General features: G+C 41.5%; 2 protein-coding genes across 8 annotated transcripts in view; one reads left to right on the top strand and one right to left on the bottom strand.

Annotated features, from left to right (window-relative positions):
• Nucleotides 1–807: 807 nt before the first annotated feature.
• Nucleotides 808–3,228, bottom strand: TSTD1 (thiosulfate sulfurtransferase like domain containing 1). Its single transcript, XM_030267645.4, has 4 exons — nt 3,073–3,228; nt 2,736–2,891; nt 2,362–2,521; nt 808–1,220 (listed from the first exon to the last, which is right to left on the bottom strand). Exons 1-4 carry the CDS (start codon nt 3,149–3,151, stop codon nt 1,157–1,159), a joined length of 459 nt encoding a protein of 152 aa, XP_030123505.1. The 5' UTR covers nt 3,152–3,228; the 3' UTR covers nt 808–1,156.
• A 2,155-nt stretch (nt 3,229–5,383) lies between these two features.
• The window catches only part of USP45 (ubiquitin specific peptidase 45), a 48,950-nt gene continuing 31,665 nt past the window's right edge, over nt 5,384–22,668 (top strand). For 3 of the 7 annotated variants that reach the window (XR_012054999.1, XM_030267637.3, XM_030267639.4), the window contains exons 1-4: nt 13,603–13,712; nt 15,770–15,939; nt 17,467–17,570; nt 17,962–18,062. Coding sequence is in view for 6 of the 7 variants with exons in the window: in XM_030267637.3 (XP_030123497.2) it covers nt 13,613–13,712; nt 15,770–15,939; nt 17,467–17,570; nt 17,962–18,062 (475 nt within the window). In the remaining variant the exon portion in view is untranslated. Of the gene's footprint in view, nt 5,536–5,970; nt 5,990–10,998; nt 11,018–12,207; nt 12,227–13,602; nt 13,713–15,769; nt 15,940–17,466; nt 17,571–17,961; nt 18,063–22,668 lie in introns of those variants that run through there. The other 4 variants (XM_030267635.3, XM_072926712.1, XM_072926714.1 and 1 more) reach the window with 4 other exon arrangements.

Raw genomic sequence — 22,668 nt, 5'->3', positions numbered from 1 at the left:
CTTAAAAAAACCTACCAAGATAATGAAAAAAAGAAAATAAAAGAGGTATACAGTAATTTTCCCATTACAAAAAAAAAACAACCCACAGCTCCTCAGTTCAGAAAAGACAGTAGGTCTAGAAAAATCACAGGTGGTGTGAAGACTGATAGGTGACAACTGCTTACTTCTGACAGAACAAGCCAGAGCAGCTGATGAATATATGGCAAGTTGGGAAGCAAAAAAAGGAAAGATTTTTCACCACTGCTGTGTCTGATAGGAGTTTCTGTTGAAAATTTACAAATACCTAAATACAGTAAGACATGCAAAGCCTGAAGTACTCTGAGTTGTAAATGAGAAGAATCTGGAGATTGTACCACTACATACTAATCTTGTTTTATGCTCTTCCTCAGATGTTTCTGCCAAACAGAAAATAATGGGCTAGATAGATCTTGTGTAACACAGAATAACTTGTTCTTTTGTGGTTATGTAGTTTCAGGTGTTCCCAAGAAACGTTAATTTAGCTACAAAAGGAAGCATTGGCTGCTCATGACTAAGTACTGACTTAGTTGATGAGAGTGCCTTGCTTTGTTCATTTGTATGCTGAAGTTGGGTGGCTTGATCAATACAGCTAAGCATGACAAATTATACGTTTAACTAAATCCTGAAATCCTCTATACAGTCTGACCTCAATGATCTTCAGAAGGCATTGTTAGTCCTGGTGAGGCCTGGTACAACACAGCCTGCAGTGGGTTTCTGTTGTCCCCTCGACCCCTTGATACTAGAATATCTGCAGTTTGACTACTCTAAACAAACTACCCGACATAGGTATTTGAGAAATAATAATTTTATTTGTCCTATCATCATTAGTTTAAACAGTCATAAACTACATAATACAAAAAAGTAAACATAATCTGCACTTAGGTTCTCTTCCCATGCATTCACCAAAACCATAATCCAAAGTAAAGGTTGAAAGGTTGAGCAAATTTAATGTCTTGTGTCTGTGTCATAGTCTTTGGGTATAATTTAAACCAAGCAGTTGATATGCATGGGTGTTTGAAGGTGAATGTCTGTTTACACAAGAAGCCAGTAGTGAGCTTTATTATGGAAGTGGAATGCATGCTGTTTGCTAAAACCTACAAACCATCCTGAAGCCTTGATAGGGATGGGGCTGTCATCTTCATTTCTTTTCTGGAGGTTCATGTTTTACCCAGTCGTCAAAGCCACCAGCATACTGCTGAACTCTGAAAATATGCAAAAGATACCTTTCTCAAGAAGAGTTCTTAATATTGTCTCAAGAGGACACAGCAAAAAAAAAAAAAAAAAAAAAAAGAAAAAAAAGAAACCAAAAGTAAAAAATAAACACCCAAAACCCCACAAACAAACAAAAAAACCCTACAAAAAAACAGTTCTTTTTTAAAAGAGTGAGAAGAGACTCACAGCAGTGGGAGATTTACATGTCTATTTATTATGTCTAAACTGTCACCAAATAAACCTGCACACTGATCTTTACTTCCTTGCAAACCTGTATGCTCTATAGGTCTGGTATCAACCTGTCCAAAACTAAACTCTGTAAAACAAAAATCCACTATGTAAAACAGTACTGACACCTTCAATTGGGCATCATGAAAAACAGGTAATGGAGGATATTTTTCACTCTGAAACAAGAACATGTTTCCACACTTTTGACTAGAATTAATATGAATGTTCCAGTTCCTGAACTGCAGTTCAGTGAAAACATGAGCAAATAACCCATGTCTTAAATTTTATCTGCAGTCTTCCAGACAGCAAGGTACCTTCCAAAGTTAAGTTTAATTCTGCAAAACAAATGCTGCATTTCAGTCTATCATCATCTATTGCTTTGTCAGCTATTGCCTTCACTGCTTTACTCCTGGCAAATAATCCAAAGCTTTAAGGAAGTGAAGACATCCTTTGTCAACATTAAAGGCAGAACTGCAATTCAACAAAGGGTGTGGTTTCTTAAACTATTTAAGATTGTACTACTACCAAAGCAAGCAGTTCTCCACCTTTACACTCTTCCTGGATCTCAGGACTAATACTTATGGAGCTCTTTAAGGAAGAAACGTCTCAGCAAGGGAGCCCTAAGAGGCCGGAGCCTTCAGTGGCAGCGTGGTCTTGCAACAGTTTATGTCATCCGCAGCACATGTGCAGAGCTGCTAAAGGGGTGGTAACACCTCACTTTGCTGCAACACCCAATGGCATCCTTCAAGGTTCAGGGGAGACAAGAGGAGGTGTCTAACTCAAACACCAATTGTTTTGTTCATATTCCACGTGTAAATTTTTACCCTTGCACACAAGATGAATACGTGTTCTGCTTCGTGGGGGGAAGCAGCATTAATCCCATCCTTACACACAAAGTCATACCTGCTGAAACCCAAGGACATGGCAAAACCAAGTGCTTGTTTACTTCTTGTTCCTGCCAAACAGGAGAAAACCACAGGGTCTGACTTGGATGGCATTTTTTGATTATACTGCTCCTTGAACTCCGTTGGGTCCATTTGTAGAGCTTCCATTAATTCACCAACTGGGAAATACAGAAAACAAGCTATTGTATATTCTCCATCCAAAGACAGGTTCACATTTCAAGACTTCTTACTAACTCCTCTGGAGGGAACGTTCAGCCTCATTACATGACAGCAGCTTTTTAGCAGCGTTCCTCTTCGCTCAGTCACCACCACTTGACCATTCCAGCCAGGAGAAACACCCGACGCCTGCAAATAGCGGCGTTGACAACTTACGGGGTATGTTGATGGACTCCGGGATCTTTCCAAACCTGTCGATCTCCCACCTCTCCCGCACGTCAATGTGAAGGACGTTGGCCTTCTTCAAGTCTTTGAGCTCCTGGTAGGAGAGGTCGGGCGCCGCGGCGGCGCAGAGGCTGCGGCAGATGGGGCCTGGCAGGGAGGCACCGCCGGTCAGCGCGGCCGCGGGACCCGCTCGGGGCGCGGCAGCGCCGCCGAACGCGGCCACACCGGGCTGTCCCGAGCCGTCGAGCTCGCCCCCGCCCGCCCCGGACAGACCCATCCCCGCTCGCCCCCGCCCCGGACGGACCCATCCCCTCTCGGCCCCGCTCACCAGGCGCTGCCGCCCGCCTCCAGCCGCCGCCCGCCGCCCGCAGGGCCCGCGCCGCCCTCCACCAGCCCCCGAGCCCCATCCCGGCTCCCCGGCGATGGCGGCCGCCCAGCCAGGCCCGGCCCGCCCCAGCCCAGCCCCGCCGGCGGGGCGGGGACACCGCCTACCCCACAGCGGAGGAGGCCCGGACACCGCCTTCCCCACAGCGGAGGAGGCCCGGACACCGCCTCCCCCACAGCGGAGGAGGCCCGCAACCTCAGCGGCCGCTGGCCCGCGCAGGGCAGCGGGGAGCGCCGCCGGGCTGGCCAAGCGTGGCACCTACCAGCTCACACTGACACCGCCTCCGGCTTCGGTACATCCCGCATGCACCCTGCGTTACCTGGGCAGGGTAAATTCTACCAGCCAACCCAAACTGTGGAGACGCCTCAAAGTACCAAAGGGTGGCAGATGAAGGAGAGATTAAGATTTTTGATGCCAAATCAAATTTTAAAAATCCCAGCCTGTGAGTGTTTTGCCGAGGAGAAGAGGTGATTTTAGCACTGGCCTGCACTGCTTTCACCACTGTCACTGTCCCCTTACAGCCACAGGAGATGTGGTCCAGACACCAATCTCCTTTCTGGTGACCAATGAGCAGATGCAAGGGAATGGCATGAAGCTGCATAATAGGAGGCTTAGGTTAAATATTAAGAAAACCTTCACCCAAAGGGTAGTCAGGCACTGGAACAGCATCCTCAAGGAAGTGTTCATGGCCCCAAACCCACCAGACTTCAAGAAGTGTTTGGACAATACTCTCAGGAACATGGTGTGTAATTCTTATGGCTGTACTGTGCACAGACAGGAGTTGGACTTGAACTTTGTATGTCCCCTCCAGCTCAGGATATTCTATGAGTTGATGATCCCTGGTTTCAGTTTTGAATATTCTGGTTTTGAACCAAAACCCTAGCTTTAGTTTTGAAAGCTGTCAGTCTTCTAGCCACAAGGACAAATGGCTAAGACGTATGTGAGTGGACAAATGAGGGTTCTTCTGTTCCACACATTTAAAATCAGTATTCCGTATTTACTGCATACCTTTGTAGATATGTTACATATCAGCAATTCTAGTCTTTAAAAGCAGGCATGCTGGATCTTTTAATAAAAGATGCACTTTGAGGAGTAGGTCGTTGAATCTTTACTAATTAGAGTTTTCCTTCTTGAAATGAGAACAAAATATTTCTTGCTACTGTAAAGTGTGACAAATTGAACTTGGCACATATAACTGGTTCACTAGCTGCCCTTCTGCCAGCCTCTCCATATGGCCTCCTTGACAGGCATTTGCAAATTGTCTGTCTGAAGCAGTATATCTATATATGAATTGAAGTTTAATGCATTTTCCATTCCCCACAAGGTAAGGACAGAATACACTATTTCTAGAAATGATCTTTTGAAGTGTATTGTATATTTTATCTGTAATATACTTATTGCATGTAATATACTCATTGCATGTATAAGGACGATAAAGCATTCCATGAGAAGCACCCAAACACTTGTCATATGAAATGCATTTTATTCCCAGGAAGAAACAGTTTCATGGTTTTGATTTGACCCTGGATAATACTATGTACAAAAAGAGAGAACTCACTAGCTTGTTTGCTGAAATAGGAAGCATTCACTAGCCATCTTGTGAAAGACCAAGAGAATCTGAGGTCAGAACAGATCAAGCTTAGCAAACTCCCGCAGCTTGGTGAAAAGGTGGGAAGTAGCACATCCAATTCCCCTTTTGTCTTCATGGCTGCACTCAGTCAACTCCTCCTCAGCAGCTTCCTGCATTTCACCTCTTGGGACTCTCTCTCCATTTCACCTCATCTTCACTTGTCTTTCCAGTTCTGTACAACCTCCCACACTCAAACCCAGCGGCACTCAACCCAGTTTCCAGTAGCTCCTCCCTCGCGTGCTGGACATCCTTTACTCCGCCTGTCCTCGGTGAGGAGATGCACATTTGATGCTGTTCTCCTTCCAGTCCCTCCCACGGTGGCTGCCTCGAAAATCCACGCAGGGTCCGGACCCTGCTGCTTAACCTCTGGGCACGACTTTCCACAGCCGTACGCGCTGCCAAACCTCCTCTTAGCGCGCTGCCCACGGGTACAAACCCAGCGCAGCATGCCCAGCTCTTTCAGCAAAATTCAGAAGTGAAGGTCACCCTAGCCTTTGCCCTGAGTTTCCAGGGTGCCCCGCAGCCAGACCTGCCGCTACCTGTTGCATCTCAGTGGGCCCGGTGCGCTCCCGGGCGGCCCCGCTTCCCCAGCGCCCTTCCCACCCGGGAGACGCTTTGTGCCCCGGAACCAGCCCCGACCCCACGGCCACTCGTGCGGAGCCGCCCGGGCTGCGGCTGGGGCGGGGAGCGGCGCGGCGAGGCCGGGGGCGGAGCGGAGCGGAGCGGAGCTTCCTCCGCCGCTTCCTGCCGCCGCCGCCCGCCGCCGCCGCCGCTCCGTGAGTGCGGGGCGCGGGGAGGGGGCGGGCGGCACAGCGCGGGGGCGCCGGGGCCGTGCTGCGCAGCCGGGGGGGTCGCGGAGCCTCCGCCGCAGCCCGAGGGTCGGGCCGGGCCGATCGGCCCCGCCACGGCGGCGGCCGGGCCCGCGGCCTGCGGAGCCGCGTCCGGGGGGCCGGGCGGGCGCGGGGTGCGGGCTGGGGGCGGTGGGAAGGGGCTCTGCCCCGCCGTGGCCCCGGGCCGGGCGGGCCGCCCCTCCCCGCTGTCGGCGGCGCCCGCGGCAGCGCTGTCCGGCGCTTCTCCCGCCGGGCCGGTGGCCAAGTGCGGCTCGTGTTGGGTCGCCAGCGACGAGCTGCTGGTGGCGACCGCCCGCTGTCGGTGTGGAGAGGGTTAACCCTGCCGAGACATGAGAAGGGCAGCGCCGGGCCGCCTCCGTGAGCCTCAGCGCGTCTCTCGGTGTGTTAGATTGGGAGCAGTGGGTGGCAGCGCCTGTGGCTGGGCTGAGCGTACGGCCCGGTCACTTGGCGTGGGGCGCGGGGCTGCGGTGGCGCCCGGCTCCGCGCTGCGTGTGCCGGCCTGCAGCCGCCGCCGCGGCCTCCAGTGCGGTCCGTGCCCGCGGGTTAAATGACAGCCCGGAGCCGGTCCTCGCGGTTGGCCCGAGACGTGGTATTCTAGACCCATAGCAGCAACTTTCCACGTTTTATGTATTATTGGGATTATCTGATTTGATTCCTGGGGTTTTCTTCTTTCTTTTTTTTGCTGTCATGTCCTTACTTTAGGACTTTGTCCTGCCCTTGCTACAGCTGTGTTGCTATTTCCACTATTAAAAAGGATATGCACAACAGCATATTAAACATAGGTGCAGTAGAATGAAGACATCAAGAACACAGGAGCAGATGGCAATAGCTGCAGGTGTAGCACTGTATTCTAGTTGCATGTAATCTTTAACTACAAGTATTTCCCAATTCCATTAAATAATCCTCTCCTACAAGAACATACTTGTATTTAAAGGATTCTTTCTGCTCTTGTTTTCTAGCTTTTAAAACAGAAACATAGTAATGGCACAAGCATGTGCAACCTTGAAGCAGATTATACCTTTGCAAAATTGTTCTCATTTTACTACATTTGTAAATATTTTGTCTGATTTCTTCATGAAATATTGAAGACCTGGTGCTCTGTAGCTTTATTTCTGTGAGACTCACAGAATTGCAGCTAGTGTCTCAGGGGTTCTGTTTTGAGCATCAGTTGGAGATCGAGGACAAGTTGTTCCGCTTCAGACATGGCATCAAAGCAAACTGGGGCAGTCTGTGTGGAGGAAGAAAATGGAATTACATTTTTTGTTCTTGATGGCAAGACTTGGCCTTTCAAAGAGCTCAAACTAGTAGTAATTTACTCTATTATATGTTCTATAGATTAACCGACTCCCACAACTCCCTTCCAGAATAGGTGGGAGGTTATGGGCAGCCATTTATGTTCTCCAACTCGGCTGTTTAGGCAGAGGTACAGCAGGAGCCTTAGCCTAAAGTATTGTCTTGTGTGGGTTTCAGCCTTCTGTCTCACACATGCTTCAACCACAGTTCCTTTTTTATTTCTTGGAGTTCACAGAATGAGCATTTCTCCAAAGTTCATCCTTTGCTCATATTGCCCTTTATTTTCTGTTATGACGACTTGGACTGCTTTTTCCCCAGTTTTTGGTCACATGGTTATCCTGGCAAGGTACTGTGAGTTCACTGGTTACTTTCCAGCTGTTTCAGTTCTTATGCCCTCAGATTTTCTGTGGTAGTGGTGCAGTAATGTTGGTGTTTATATCATGGGAGTGCACAGTCTGTCACCTGTATTTTCGCATACAAAGTTTTACTTTGCAAGCTAACATCATTAGTTATAAGCCATGGCTCTTTTTATAGTACTTAGGTGTTTGTTTTTTGAAGGATCAATTTTCTAGAAAGACCTATGTTGGAACAGTCATGCATCTTCCCAGATGTTTTTCCCTTTTGGTATGTTATAAAAAACCCCCAAACCTTTAATGTGGGATAGAGAACATAAACAAAAGTTGCAGTTTGCTTTATGGGGCTGGATATTGCCAGGTATATCTGAAATTTTCCATAAAACTTTGCTGTAAGATACTAGCAAAAAATATGTTGTCAAAGTGCTACTCTTTTTACCCACTTAGAGCTTTAATATAGTCTAGTCATAAACTCAATTACAGAGTCTTTTCAGTTTTGTTTCTGGACATGTCTGGCTTCTGTTCATCCTTAGAGGTAATTTTTCTGTGGCAGGTGGTTTTAGAAGGAAATCTGAGGGGGATTTTGGATGATACAAACATGAAAATTGATAGATTATGCTTAGCATGGGCAGCTGGCTGAAGTGGGTTACTGGAAGTAAGAGAGGCTATGAGATTGTTACTGTCACTTGGAAAGTTGTATCTAGTGGTCCAAAGCCTCCGTCTCACTCCTTGCTCCAAAAGAGCATCAGTGTCTCACCCTTTTTAGGACTGCAATACAATGTTAGGATTGGCGTTTGAGCTCCAGTGACAGTGTAGGATGTGTGATGTGCCTTTGGGCTAGGAAATCTCGGAGATGACGCTTTCAGAATTTCAGATGACATTTTCTGGGGGAAGAAGCTTTGCTGCCACTACCAGTCAGCAGTTCTGGTCCTTTTACTGCTCTTGCAGGCAGCGGGGGCTTGTTTTCTGCAAAGGTTTCGGTGGCTGTCAGAGCGCTGAGCCTCCTGGCCTGCTGATGGGTGACACTGCCCAGCTGCTGACCATGATGGATCTGCTGCCTTTTTTGATTGGGTGACACTTGGTCTAGTGGTGAGCAAGGCAAAATGCCACAGGTAATGCTCGGAAGAAATGTCTGAAATGTATCAACTTGCGGCTTACATCAAAACATGTAGCAGTTCTGCGGAGGATCTGGCATTACTGATCCATACAGGGACCTTTCAAAGATGTGTTTCAAAGCATCTTTGGACTTAATCTGCACATCTGTGCTGTTCCTTTGCCCTTTCGTCGCCAGGCTGCTGTTTACAGCTGGACAGTTCTGTTAAGCCGTATGAAAATGCTAATTTTTTCTAGTATTCAGTGTGTGCTCTGCCCTTTCAGTGTGACACAGGTTTTGCTTTGCATTAGCAATGTAAAATGATACAATTTTGTCTTGAAAGTTTGACAACAAGTAGTGAGACAGCTGGAATTTAGGCTACCTCAGATGAATTAAGGGGTTGAGGTAAATGTATTTGCCCCAGCTTCTTTGCATTCAGGTGCTCATTGATGAAATAATTAACAATACTGGTTTCACAGCTAATGGACTGTCCTATGGGGAGAGTATTGCCCGTATCCAAAATAATATCTGGAGGTTTTCTGTAGACTCACCTAGCTACATTTCACTGAGTCAGGATGGTTAGATAGGCTGGTGAGTTTTGCATAATTTTTATCTTGTTTGCATTCTAATAATGCCGCTGTAATCCTCCTAGTTAATCAAGAATCAGAAAACATTGTAATAAGTATTACACACCTAAGAACAAAAATGTGGCTCTTGTCTGAAAGAACTCACACCCTAATTATAAGAGGAGGGGAAAAGTGGATCTAGGCAGATGGAAGCAGTGATATGATATTAATCAGTGCAGCAGGTTATTTCTCTAACATACTGGTGGTCTGGTCAGTGTTTCCTATAAGCATCATGGTGAAGGCACAGCATGGGAAGATTCACTAAGGTGACACATTTCAACATTTTGTAAGTGAACTGTAGACATTCTAGGAGGAGGGACTCACCTTCCAGGTGAGAAGTGCAAGATGGTAAGATGGGAAAAGGGTTTGGGAAGTGCTGACAGTGAAGACAGTTTGCTTCTCCAACTCTCTTGCATAAAAATGTTGTGAGGAATAACGTAGTTGCTGGGTTGGGTTGTGTTGGTTTGGTTTCCCAAGGAAAAGTGATTTTTAGTTCATACTAGCCTTGTAACTTTTATTGGTCTTGGCTCTACTGAATTACTGTAAAATGTAAATTAAAAAAAAAAATAGCAGTTACTTATTTTAGAAACAACATTCAACTCTTGTAAGTATCTAAATATATACTTTATGAAGAGGGTAAATTTCTAAATATAGGAATATTAATGCTGTTAAATATAGACTATATCAGGCATATCTTAAATTTAAAATAGTCTAGGCACACCGTAGATCTAACTTAACAAATTCAGCAAATTGATTTTTGGCACTCTGTCAAAACTGAATTAGATAGGCAGATCGTTCTGCTGCTTATGGAGTGGTTTCCTCTTTCTAGAATGGTGTAAATGAGCAGTTGAGTGAGGAGGTTTTGAGCTTAATCAGCTTTTTGTAGGAAGATTGACATTAGGAGTCTTTTAGGAAGTAAGAAGTCAACTGAGAATAGGTAGTGATGGTGATGATTACATTTCAAACTCTCGTATGCTGAGCTCAAAGAATCTGAACATGTTTGGCAAGGAATAGTTCTTAGTTTTGTACAAAATTATTTTTTAAAAGGAAAAGGTTTAGGGTTTTTTAATCTAACTTTTGTTTGTTTGTTTGTTTTTTTCCCAAGGGAACTGCCTAATTTCTACTTAAGATTTTTACTGTGTGCCAAGTAGAGATGAGGGTAGAGCTAACATACCCTCTAAACTTGGGTTTTTCTACCACAAAAATCGGTGTCCTTTTATTTGTCAGATTCATTAGTCAAATGTCGTGTACACCATGACTTGATTTTATGTGTATGAAATGAAAAGCTTAAATATATTTGTTTTTCATCACACAAGAAAACTTCAAGTGAAAATTTGTGGTGACCTCTTTTTGCATAGGAAAAGGAGGAGAGTCTGTCCCCTTTAGGATACTCCATAGTTGGTGTCTGTAGACAGAAAATTCTCATTGCACATATTAAAAAAAATATGAGAATGGGTTGGAAAGAGGCAAATCATGCAAATACTTCCGTGGTTTTTAATCTTCAGTGTTCAGTCAAGTTAATTTTGTCTGAATTGTTCTTTTATCTTTTGCCTGCTTGTCCTGAATGGCTTGTGCCTATGGCCAACAATAAGCTATAGAGTGTCCCTTTTGTTTTTTTCTTAGCTATATTTGATGCTTTCTTGAGACTATCTGTTCAGGATTTTCATTCCAATAAAATCTCAAATCTTTTATTTCCCATAAACTGAAATATTTTTGAGAGGTTATTTCTGAGGCATCCTAAGTTTCTTCCTTGTTTAACTCAAATATAATAATCAAATTCCTGGCATAAACATTGATTTTGAAACTATGTTGATTGATGTTGATCATGTTTTTATTAAACGGGGTCTTTAATTTGTAATGTTTTCAGTCCCTGAATGTACTGGAAAAGGGCAGGCAGCACTCCGTATACACTTGCATTGTAGATCATGTGGAGTAGCTCGTTGCTCTTACCCTTCCATCACATTTCCGTGCTTTTCAAAATCAGGCACAAACCCTGGCTGTCCAAGTCCTTGATATGTTCTGGTTTTTCCAAGAGCTCACAGGTCAGTAACCATTGTCTGATGGATGTCCATCTGTGTGTATGTCCATGAAAAGTAATTAATCTAATGGTCCGTGTTGTCTTTTCCTGTGCCTGCTCTTAGTGAAAGGAGACTGAAAAGTGTCTGGGCTGTGCAGTGTGAGTGCAGCTTCTTATGCTAGTGTTCATTTCTAATGCCGTGTTGATTAGGTTGGGCTTGAAGTGCCGTGCTTTCAGTCATTGTGGGTATCAGCTGACACTGTTTTTTCCCCGTGTCCTGAGGGTCCCTAGGATATGGGTCCAGCAGTGGGCTTTGTTTTCCCTGATCCAGGTTGCATCACCTGTGCTGTGGTCTGCAGTATTTCACGCTTGGGAAAGACTTGCTTGTATTTCAGCTGGTTGCGCCCACAGTTGTTTGCTGGAGCTCTCTAAGTGTACTAATACAACGATGACTTTCATTGGGGTGAAGTTTGTGCTTTGGACAGTCTTATATAATCTGTCCAAAGAGATCAAAATTGTTTTGCTGAAATGAACTCATAGACTGTTTATGTCAATGTCAAATCACTTAAACCCAACATGTTCCTTTAGGGAGGACATTTTTGCTGTCTTTGCTATTGACTCTTTGCATAATTTAGTGTAAGGTCTTGTGTTTTCTCACAGCAGCTCTATAGGCCCTCTGTTCATCAGTGTCTTGATGAATCCTGTGCTCAGTTAAGTGGCAGTGTGGCAAGTGGTGATGGTGATGGTAGTTTCACATGAAATTTGGGTATGTATGAGAAGCTGCCAAGGCTGCAGAAAGACACAGTTGAAGCTGTTTGAGCCTCCTCATGTTCTAAGGATGCCAGGTTGCATGGTTTTTGATGGACATTAGGTGTGCTAACATCTGTAAAAAATATATAGTTAGGAGCTTGAATATTTAGACCTTTCTTACTATATGAACAGGAATTGTGAATCCATGAAATCAGCAAAGCTCAATTCAGTGGCACCATTCACTTGCATGTCTATGCTTTGTAACTATAAGTATAGGAAAATTTGAGATCTGTAATTTAGGAACATCATGGCATTTAATGTAGTATAAGCTAATTTCTGTGTAAATGTAGCATTTTGTAAAAAAAAATGTGCTGTGTTTTGAAGGCCTGAAGAAACATGAAGCTGTTGATGCAAGGAAGCAGTGATTAAAGATTTCTTTTATGCTCTACAAAAATTTGACTTGTCCAAAGCAAATTTCTCATGGGTAGGTTCATGCAGAAAACCTCTAGCACTGAGATTATGTAGGGAAGTAGGGCAGATGCAGAGTTGTTTGTCCAAATGTGTAGGAACTTAGAACAGGAGCTGGGTGGTACAGGGAAGGCTGTTCAGGTATCAGTGGTGGTGGTGCTCTGACATCAATATTAATGACTGTTCTTGTGATTGGCTTAGTGGATAAGTAAGGAGAGGGAATATTGAATTCAATATACTGGTTGATTCCTGTGTCTCTCAGAGCTTCAGTAATACAAAGGTCTAAATGCATATACAGAAAAGATTAAAAAATCTTAAGCAGACAAACTTGTTAAACTTTGGAAAACTTAACTAATTGATTCTGTCATAATATACCTTTTGCTATTCCCTAATGTAGGGCATTTTAGAGGTTTCCTATACCTAAATGCAGTAGCGCAGTTGAAAATCTTTGGTCCTGGTGGCTCAGGTGACATTACTAGCCTGCTTCTGGTACACAACAAGATGTCATTTTACTGAACAGAATGGTTCACATGTTTGCAGTGTATGAGTATTTGACTATTTTACATTCATATGCTTTGTATGTGAAAACAAAAATCCGTTTTTATGAACAACATCATTAAAAGACAAATTGTAAACTAAGCCCCAGCAGCTGTCTATATGGTGCACAACTACAGTATTTCAGTGGATTCACATTTGTATTTTTTAAATGACTGGTGTGCTGAAATCTCTAATGATTTTTTTTAAAGTTTACTGGCAAATGTCTATGCTTTAATTCTGTTCCTCATAGGACTCCTTGATTAATGACACAAATTTCCAATGGGAGACTTCGTCTTTAATGTTTAATAGAGGGATCAGTTTGCACTCCAGTCAGTCATCCCTTGTAGGCTAGAACATTTTAATCAGATTCGGAAGACTTTTATTTTCTTACACTGTTTGAAATTACTCAAAAACCTTTAGGGAATGTGCCAAGGGTAAATAATGACTGAAACCTTTCATGAGGGATGTATGTTGAAGAGAAATGTTTATTTTGATGGAGTTTTTCTGGTATGTTGCGGTTGTAATAATGTACTTTGCAATAACAAAAATAAAGAATATCTCAATACCTCAAATATTTAACACCACTGCCTAGAAGTGAGTGTGCATGTGTCCTCTTTTCCTACAGCTACAATTCATAGTGTCCTGTAGTCTAACTGGTGTTGTGATATTTCTAAGACTTCATTCCTGACATATTCATACTCCTTGTTACACAATAGCTGACATTAGACCAAGCCTAAAATTTTGTTTGTGATGTTTGAATGTGTGATTGGATTTTGTGCTTTTAGAATTCAAACGTGCTACATTCAGTGAAACATTTCAATAAACAATAAAGTAATCTCTGTTTGTCTTTTGTAGTAAGCAACAGATGCGGGTGAAAGATCCATCAAGAACCAACCCTGAGAAGCCAAAGAGAAGCAAAAGGCCTAACAGGCCACAGGATGAGGACTCTTCAGATGATATTTCAGGTAAGTACATAGGGTAATGTTTCTCCTGACGTTGAGGGCTAGTAACTAACGTGTTGCCTGATGAAAACTACAAATCATTGATACCATGAAACTTTTCTTGCTTGAATTTATAATAGAAATATCCCCAGTTAAGTGTTTATGACATGATCAGTTGTTATACTGCATGACTTCCCTGAAAGGCTGGAGAGCTGGTTGATCTTTGATGACAGCCTCTCCTTGTGAGGTCAGGCACATGTGGCAGGAAGCTGTGTGGCTGAACAGGGAACTTCCAGCTGAGCTCAGAGGGAAAAAGAAATGGCAGAGAGGGTGGAGGCAGGTTAGAGCTGCCTTTGCAGAGGTCTGGAGTGTGCAGGATTGGGGTAGGTAAAGCAACTTCAGTTAGAATTGGATCTGGTGAGGGGTGTAAAGAGTAAGGTGAGCCTGTATGAGTACAGTGGCAGTAAAATGAAGACTTGGGTGAGTGCAAACCTGCTGTGTCAGGGGGCAGGGGTTCTAGGGACACACGACATGGGAAAAGGCTGAGGAACTCAATTCTTCCTTTGCTTCTGTCTTCACATATAAGCTCTGCACTTGGTCCTTCCTGGCTCCTGACCTTAATGGCAGACTCTGGGATACAAAGATTGTCCAGAGTAGAAGTTTGAGAACTGTTAAGCAAACTGGATGCACACAAGTCTATGGGGTCAGATGGAATGCATCTGAAAGTGCTGAGAAAACTGGTTGATGTCATTGTGAGGCTTTGCTCTGCCATCTCTTTATAGCAACAAATTGAGGAGGCCAGCTGATAAGCAAGAGGATAGGTTTGCCATTCAGAGTGACTTAGACTGGCTGGAGAAATGGCCAGGCAGAAACTTCTCCACGGTAAATGATGACTTTGGCACCTGGGCACAACCATGCACCATTACAGGGTGGGAATTAAGGCAGCTTTGTAGAAAAGGTTCTGAGGGTCGTGATGCACACACTGAATAAAAAACAAGCTGTGCTGTTTGTGCCTACTGTAGGCAGGATTGTATTAATGGGAGTGTAGGGCAGGTGGGTGATTCTTTCCATCTTTTCAGAGCACTTACGGGACTTCTTTGGGAGAACTGTGCTCAGCTGTGGGCTCTCTCTTACCAGAAAGGCTGACCTGTCAGTGAGGGCAGTGTTTCACCCCCTCCGCATTTTTAAGGAGACTGAGAACATGATGTGGGAAGAGGGGCTGACTGGAATGTCTTTGTTTAGTCAAAGAAGTGGAAGTATAATTTCTTTCATTGACTGCCTGATGGTAGTTACAGAGAAGGCAGAACCAGGTTCTTGCAGGAAGTCCACAATGAGAGGACTAAAGGCAACAGACCAAATTTAGGGCCTGGAAAATTTGACTAGGTGTGAGGAAATTTATTTTATATTAACTCTGAGAGTGTCAGACAGAAACATGATTTTCTAGTGAGTTGGTGAAGCCTCAGTCCTTGAAGATACTCAACATTCAGCTGAACAAAGCCATGAGCAAACAGATCTAAATTAATATTTGGCAGTGCTTTAAGTGAGGGCTTGGACAAGATGGCCTTCAGAGGTTACTTCAAACTTAGCTTATTCTGTGACACAGTGGAATTTTTGCAAAAAAATATGACAGAGAAGAATGGTTGGTATTCACATTCAGAATGAGCAGTTGAAGTAGGGATGCATGGATATTTGAAAATCTTTCTTTATGGGTTGAAAAGAGGTTAATGGCCTGTATTGTTATATGCAAAAATAGATTTATCTATTATTTTATTGTCAAAAAATGGGGAAATTAGTTTTGTACAAAAGTAATCCTTGTACTTTTGTACGAACTAGTTTATCTGGATTTAAGAGGTGGCATTTATTGACTTGAAAAGAATTTCCATTACAGAAAGACTGAAAGATATTCCTTCATAAAAATCAGTATTTGAGGAGCAGCTGGCTCATCTTTTCTACTTTAATTCTTTGTTGTTTTTTTTCCTGGTGCTGAATTAATTGCAGATTATGGTCTTTCAGTGTACATGTGCTCTCTTTCATAGCTATTATTTTTGATGGATAAAGGGAGTATGTGTTATTTTCTGTAGGGCTAACATGCCAGCATGTGAGCCAGGCAGTGGACATGCACCATGTGAAGAGAGCGGTGGCTCAGAGCGTGTGGTCAATCTGTGCAGAATGCCTGAAGGAGAGGCGGGTGAGCGATGGTGAGCCTGGGGCGCCTTCAGACATCTGGCTGTGTCTCAAATGTGGCTCTCAGGTAAGCAGGTGTGCTCAGGTTGCAGAGGTGGAGTTTCTGAAGGATATGTTGTGGATCCTTGTCTGTTTGGCATCTTATTACCCCCAGAGGAGCAGTGTGGTGCCAGTGCTTAGTTGTGAGCGTCGCTGCTTCAGCTTCCTCGGGAAGTGGGGTGTGACCTTATGTTCCTGTTAATTTTTGGCAGTGTTTAGGGTTAGCTTTATGTGTCACAGTGCAGTGTGGCATCACAATTAGTGATGGTCCTGGCTTTTTTTTGTTCTTATCTGCATCCTCTTGCCACTTAGAGAGAACTGGCTCTGGGAACTGTGTGGCTGCAAAATGCCTCCGTTCAGCTGGCTCCTCTGGCAGAAGTTCCCATAAATAGGAACGAATGAAAAACCAAACATGTATATTGCTGAATGAACTTGTGCTGTGGTCACTCAATTGCTAGATTTGATTGAAACCAGGGAGAAAGGACTGCTGGAGTGAGAGTGCTGCTCCAGTGGCAACTAGCCATTAGATTAGATCAGTTATAATGTCAAATCATGGCCTTGGAGTTTAAAATGGCAGTTCTGACCCCAAGGGCTTTCACAGATACCTGCTCTGGGAGTGAAGTAAAAAAAAAATTTGCTTGATACAGCAAAATTCAGTTTATGGGCAGTGTCAGGCTTGGTTCAGCCAATAGTTGCCTGAACAAGGCATGTCATGATTTTCTTGGAATTTCAGTAGGTTTCACTATAGAAAACTACTTTCAGTAGGTTTTACTATGGAAGCCAGCTCCTACCAGCATAATATGAACAGATTTGATTTTGCAAAGAAACATGCTATTCACAGGGTTCAGAAGATAGTTAACTAGATCTGAGAGGACTCATATATCTTGCTTGAAAAACTTCCATTAAGGAGGGCTTTTAAAAGGAGTTAATTTTGTGTGCTTCTTCTTCTTCATGCTGTTAACAGCTTCTAAAACTTATGGCTATTCATAGACCAGTCCTGAATCTAAGTCCCACTCTGCTCATACTTGAACCATTGCAAATGCTTTCTCTTGAAATTGCTCTACATAAATGATGTGTTCTGAGCAGCTTTGTAGTACGAGTACAAAGCACTTTATGTCCTTTTTTCATTTAATGTCTGGAATGCATTTGACATTCTTGAGCAGTGAGGGTTACCTATGCTGTCCTCTTCCTTGACAGTCTGTGGACCAAATATGCTATATAGTTATTTCATTCATAATTATTAGAGGATTTTTGCTTTTTTGAATGGCATAATTTTTTGTCCATTGATATTTATTCAGCACTTATCCGAAAGCTAGGAGTTATTTCTATTAATAATTCTCTATATTTTTAAGTGATTTTTCCAAGTAGAAAAGATGAGAATGTTAAATCCTCTCAATCCTTACAAATGCTAAATAAGTAGGGCAGAATAGCTTCTTGTCTAGTTTTGAAAAGTGGTGTTTTTGTAGTTTATTTACTAGTAATATAGTCTTTTAATAATATTGTCTTTTCCTTCTCCCCTTTCCTCCCCTTACTGGGTTGATGTGTCCATTTTCAGGGCTGTAGTAAGAATTCGGAAGGCCAGCATTCTCTGAAACACTTCCAAACCGCACGCACAGAACCTCATTGCATCGTTATCAACCTCAGCACATGGATCATATGGTAAGAGTCAGTATGCAGGTGTTTGTGTGTGTCTGTACTCAAGGACTTCACATAATTTCAGGCAGTGTTTTCTCATGGTAAAGAATGATTCTGACAGATAAAATTAATGCTTTCTATATAGGAAAGGTAGGCTTTCTGGAGAAAATATGTGTTTGTCCTTTTTATTATCTGAAATTATTTAAATCTGTAAGGACAAAAGTGAATTTGGACTGATCTGTAAAAGAGCATATATGAGATGAAGGAATTAAATTCTATTTCACTTTTTTAGTGTGAAAAATTGTAACTGAGAGCTTAAGTAATTTGTGCAATTAATGTTGTTTGGGAGGTTTGCTAGAGCTGGGATGTGCCTGCAGATAGCCCTGAATTCCAGTTTGTTTCTTCTTTTGTTTAGGTGTTACGAGTGTGATGAAGAGCTGTCAACGCATTGCAACAAAAAGGTTCTGGCTCAGATAGTTGACTTCCTTCAAAAACATGGTGCCAGGGCTGAACCAAGTAAGTTTGCACAAATAGTTTTATCTGGAGATAATAATAAGCATTTCAGATTTTGAGTCATGTTAAAAATACAGCTGAAAGGTTGTGTACAATGTGACCATGATGTAATTTATAATTGCAAAGCTTCTTGGGGAAGTAATGCCTCTCAAAACATAATGTCACTTTTTTTTCTACAGTATGATTACATTTTAAAAATATTTTGGACACTATAGGACAGTTTTTCTGAATTTTGTCCTTAACAAAGAGAGTTTACTGTAGAGGAGTTTTTACCTTAAATAAGATAAGGCCATATAAATTAATATATTAATGCATAAAACTATATTGAAGTATACATTATACATTCACTATAAATGAATCAATTTTCTTGCTACGGATGCATAACAGCTTGAAATTTTCTGATTTTAACTTGTTTTCCACAGTTAGCTAGATTTGTTTAAATGGATTTTCTTGTACTCAGTTGTTGGATATAATATCCTGTTTTACTGTTTAGTTTTAATTAATAGAATGGTAATTTCTATTAAAATAAGATAGTATTAAATTAGTTTCTTATATTAGGAGCATACTGTACCTTCTCAATATATGTGCTAGTGTATAGAACTTTGTATATGTGGCCCTCAGCTGTCTGCACTTGATAATGTTGATGTTATTCATCCCTGCTATAACACACTTGGCAGCATTTCTGGCTTGTGATTTAGAGAGTGCATTGAATTCTACATTTGCTTCACAAAAACCCACCTTAAGTAAAATAAACTTTTAAAACAATTGGTTGCATCCTTTAACAGATAATCAACCAGTTAGAAGAAAGGAGAACAGTTGCCTTACAGAATTACAAGTATTCTTCTAGCTGAATGTGCATAAATCCTACTGGTTTTGAGGGAAAAAATGAAGGGCTGCTTAAAAATACAATATTTTGATCTAGTCACAGGCTGTATATTAAATTATTCAATTTTAATAAATTAATATATTGCTACATTTTGCATCTTTTTTTTTCTTAGAACAGTGAATATACAGCATGCAGCTTCACTTCTATTCAAAGCTATAATTTCAAATTTGTGTGTAAAAAATGGGTGTTGCAGCTTTCTTGCAGATGAAGATGCTGTGGTGGTTTTTTTTGGTTAATGTAATGAAAGCAATTTTATTCCATTATTGTACTGTGGATAAGACTTTCTGAGTGATACAGCTCTGTGCCTCATGGTTTAGATTCTTAATTTGTGAAACTTCAAAACACCTAAAGCTTTCAGATTAAGGAGTTGAGACGTTTTCTGTGAAATGCCTTAAATTAATCAACTTAAATTCCAAACTAACTCAGGAAAAGCAAGCATATTTATTGCAGAGCAGGGTGGCATATGTTTCTGCTGTATATTCATTTGTTTAATTTTGGTACTCTGTTTTGAAAATGCTTATGTTTCATGTAAATGTTTGCTCATATAACTGAAAACTTTGCTGTAACTGGAACCAAAATAGTATATTTTTTTATTGTTCAGGGCTTAGACATAGCCTTGCAGGGTGCCTGCCTTGGCAGCAAGAGGTCTGAGAGTGCCAGGGTCGCTCCTGCAGGGCAAGCCGCATCTCCTTCTCCATTCTGGGAAAGGGTTGAGGCTCCAGTGCAGGCTTGGATTAATGCATTAAGGGTGTGTGTGTGCTTCCAGTGATGTTTTTTAAAGGTGAAAGTCTGTGACCCTCTCCACTCTGTCTTTGTTGAGCAGTTTGGATTGCATTCCTGAAAGCTCTGGGAGTGTTGGCCCAAAGATGATTTGTTGGGTGTTCCTGAGTGGCAAGCTCAGGAAAAGAAAAGCTCTTTGCCCAGGACTGTGTCTTTAGGCCAGGCTCTTTGCTGGAAGAGGCTGGAAAACAGCCGTGTATTTATAAATGACTGGTGTGCATGACAGGGAACTCCCGACCAGAATTGGCACTCTTGGTTCGTTCTGATAAATGACAGACTTGGTACTTCTACAGAAATCTATCTAAGGTTTTTTTCTTTTCTTTGAATTAGACTACCTTTAGAGATTCTGAAAAAATAAAATCTGAAATTAAAATGTAGTTCATGCTGTTGTCCAGAAAACAAAAGAACGTGATGTATTACTGTGAAAATTAACTCTCTTTAAAATTTTTTTAGTGTAACATTTTATTTCACATTCCATTGATATTTTCAGTGTAGCTGTCATTCTTTAAATTGTTAGTTAGTGTAGATTAAAAAAAATTATTTTGTGTATTCACTCCTTAAAAACATAACCTAATTAAAAAAAAAAGAAAATTAACTTGTAAAAAACAAGTAGTGTAAAACTGACAGTTAATTCATATTTCTCACTTAAAAATCCATCTTGTGCTTTTTTCCCTATTGCTTTTCCATTTCTTTCTAAAAATGCAGTCACAGTGAAGACAGTTCTCATAGCAGAATGTGGCACTGTAACAAGAATTCATCTTATGTCTGGATTTCTTTCTGTTGTAACAACTGGTTGGTATGGTGCATCATTAAAATTCAAATAGCATTGTGTAGAAATTTCTGTAGAAATGCAGTATGAAACGGATTAAGTAGCAAATGAAGGCTGCTAGGATTTTTTTTTTCAGTTCTCAAAAGTGCAGGATTCATTTAAAGATAAAATGATCAGTTGAAACATGTGAGAGAGGGTTATATAGATTTCCTAATTAATGCATCTTGGAAAATAAACAAAAGCAAAATGCTTGTCATTTGGTACTAATGTGGTGGAATAGTGTGGCAGCAGGATCCCTGCTTTTCACTCAGCCTCTCATAAAGATTCAACTTCACTTCAGCTGTAAAAATGTGCAAATTACATTACTACTACATGACTGACTTTTGTAATTACATTAAGCGATTGAGATAAATCCCAGTTCTGGGTTCCCAAAAGAATGCTTGCAGCTGTGTGATTTTCACATCTGAACCTATGGTTTGTTGTACCCAGCAATGCCTGCTCTTTTCTTTTTTTTTTTTTTTTCCCTTTTTTTTAGAGAAGTCTGTTTGGTTAAGAGGTCATGTTGGGCACAAGCTGGAAGAAAAAAACAAGATTGCTTTCTAGGGTGTACCACCCAGAAATTTGTTTTGTGGAGAAGGTTAGCAGGCCGTGATGATTGCCACAGAAAGGCAGGTGCAGTATTGTCCGTGTGGCACACTTGTGAGCTTCACATGGACATAATGCACATGTAGTACACAGGAACCATGCTGAGACATTGCAATCTGTGTGTCTGCTCATTTACTGGAGAAAACAAATTGTTTTGCAGTCTTAAAAGTGAATCTTATGCATATTTTCCTTTACAGAAGCCAAATTATATGTTGGTGGAAATATAAGATTGCATAATTTTTATAGAGCAGTCAATTAAATTGGTTTGTGTGGCAATAGAATGGGAAGAAAGAAGATATATTCTTGAATGTTGTGGTTAAAGTTATTGTTCGGAGGGGCAAGCAGAGGAACAAGGTTTTGCTAGTAAGTTCAGCTGCCTGGATTTGCCAGTCAGTGAAAGTTAAGACACTTGATTTTTTGTTTTGATGGCTGTAACTAATGTATAAAAATAGATATAATTTCACAGTACATGTGAGAGTTGCAGACTTGTATAGAAAAACAGGTAGTGTGATGGTAACTTTGCAGATTTCCATTCTGCTGTGAATATTAGCAATTGACAAAGGATCATATTGAAAAAAATGGTGTTCTTTCTTAAGTGACTTTTGCATGTAGTTTGGAGTCATAGGAGATCATTCTATCTACTTAAAATCAACTAGCAAAATAAAACAGATTATGTTGATTTTCTGAATCTGAAAATCCACTTTGGCTAAAAGGCAAATTTTGGTTGTTGGCCAGAAATTTTCTTTCAAATTTGCTTAATTGCTAGTAAGCTCCTTGCAAAGGAATGAAAACTGAATCATTGACAAAAAAGTTTTTTAGGCATTCTGTCATTTTTAACCATGGATTCTTACCTTTCCTGTCCACGTACTTACTTATTTGTGAGGTGTAACACAAGTCAGCTTTCCTGTCCATGTACTTATTTACTTTTGAGGTGTAACACAAGTCATTTGAACATACAGGATCAAAAGCAGTCCTTGAATAGGTTGCTCTTCCACGCTGTGCAGATGTCTTTTCTAATTTATAACATTGTGACAAGACTCAGAGAAATAAAATTACAGTTGTAACATTGTGGCAAGACTCAGAGAAATAGCATTACAGTGTATAACATTGTGGCAAAACCCAGAGAAATAAAATAACAGTTTATATTTTGTAGTGTTGTAACACTGCTAGAGAAATGGAGCTTTCAAAATGTAAAGTTAGTGACTATTTCAGAAAAAAAACCAGTCTGTTTTTTGAAGGTTGGATTCTCATTGTTGTACAGTGTTCAAAGAAAAGCCACCTAAATTTTTTAGATAAAAAAGGAGTGACAGACAATTTAGTAACATTTCATAATACAGCATGATGAGAACTTGGTAAAAGAAAGGCAGTCTGTTAACCTTGCTTTTACTGTGAAGACCTTCAGCTGAAGTGCCAGAGTTGTATTCAATAGAAAAGGCTTGACCTTGGCATAAAAGTGCATATTCCTGGAACCCTTATTTTCAATTAAAAAAAAAAAGTTGCATTGAAAAGATGAGCAATAGTGCTTACTC

The sequence above is a fragment of the Taeniopygia guttata genome, chromosome 3 (assembly GCF_048771995.1).
Source record: "Taeniopygia guttata chromosome 3, bTaeGut7.mat, whole genome shotgun sequence".
NCBI lineage: Eukaryota > Metazoa > Chordata > Aves > Passeriformes > Estrildidae > Taeniopygia > Taeniopygia guttata.
The sequence above is the reverse complement of the archived record's forward strand: the minus strand, read 5'-3'. Positions and strand labels throughout refer to the sequence as shown.

Excerpts from the sequence above, each read along its gene's own strand:
- TSTD1 (XM_030267645.4), bottom strand. The coding sequence starts at position 3,151 with ATGGGGCTCGGGGGCTGGTGGAGGGCGGCGCGGGCCCTGCGGGCGGCG. Across the intron at positions 2,892-3,072 it reads GAGGCGGGCGGCAGCGCCTG|GCCCCATCTGCCGCAGCCTC; the intron begins GTGAGCGGGGCC and ends CCTCCCTGCCAG. Across the intron at positions 2,522-2,735 it reads GGAGTCCATCAACATACCCC|TTGGTGAATTAATGGAAGCT; the intron begins GTAAGTTGTCAA and ends TGTATTTCCCAG.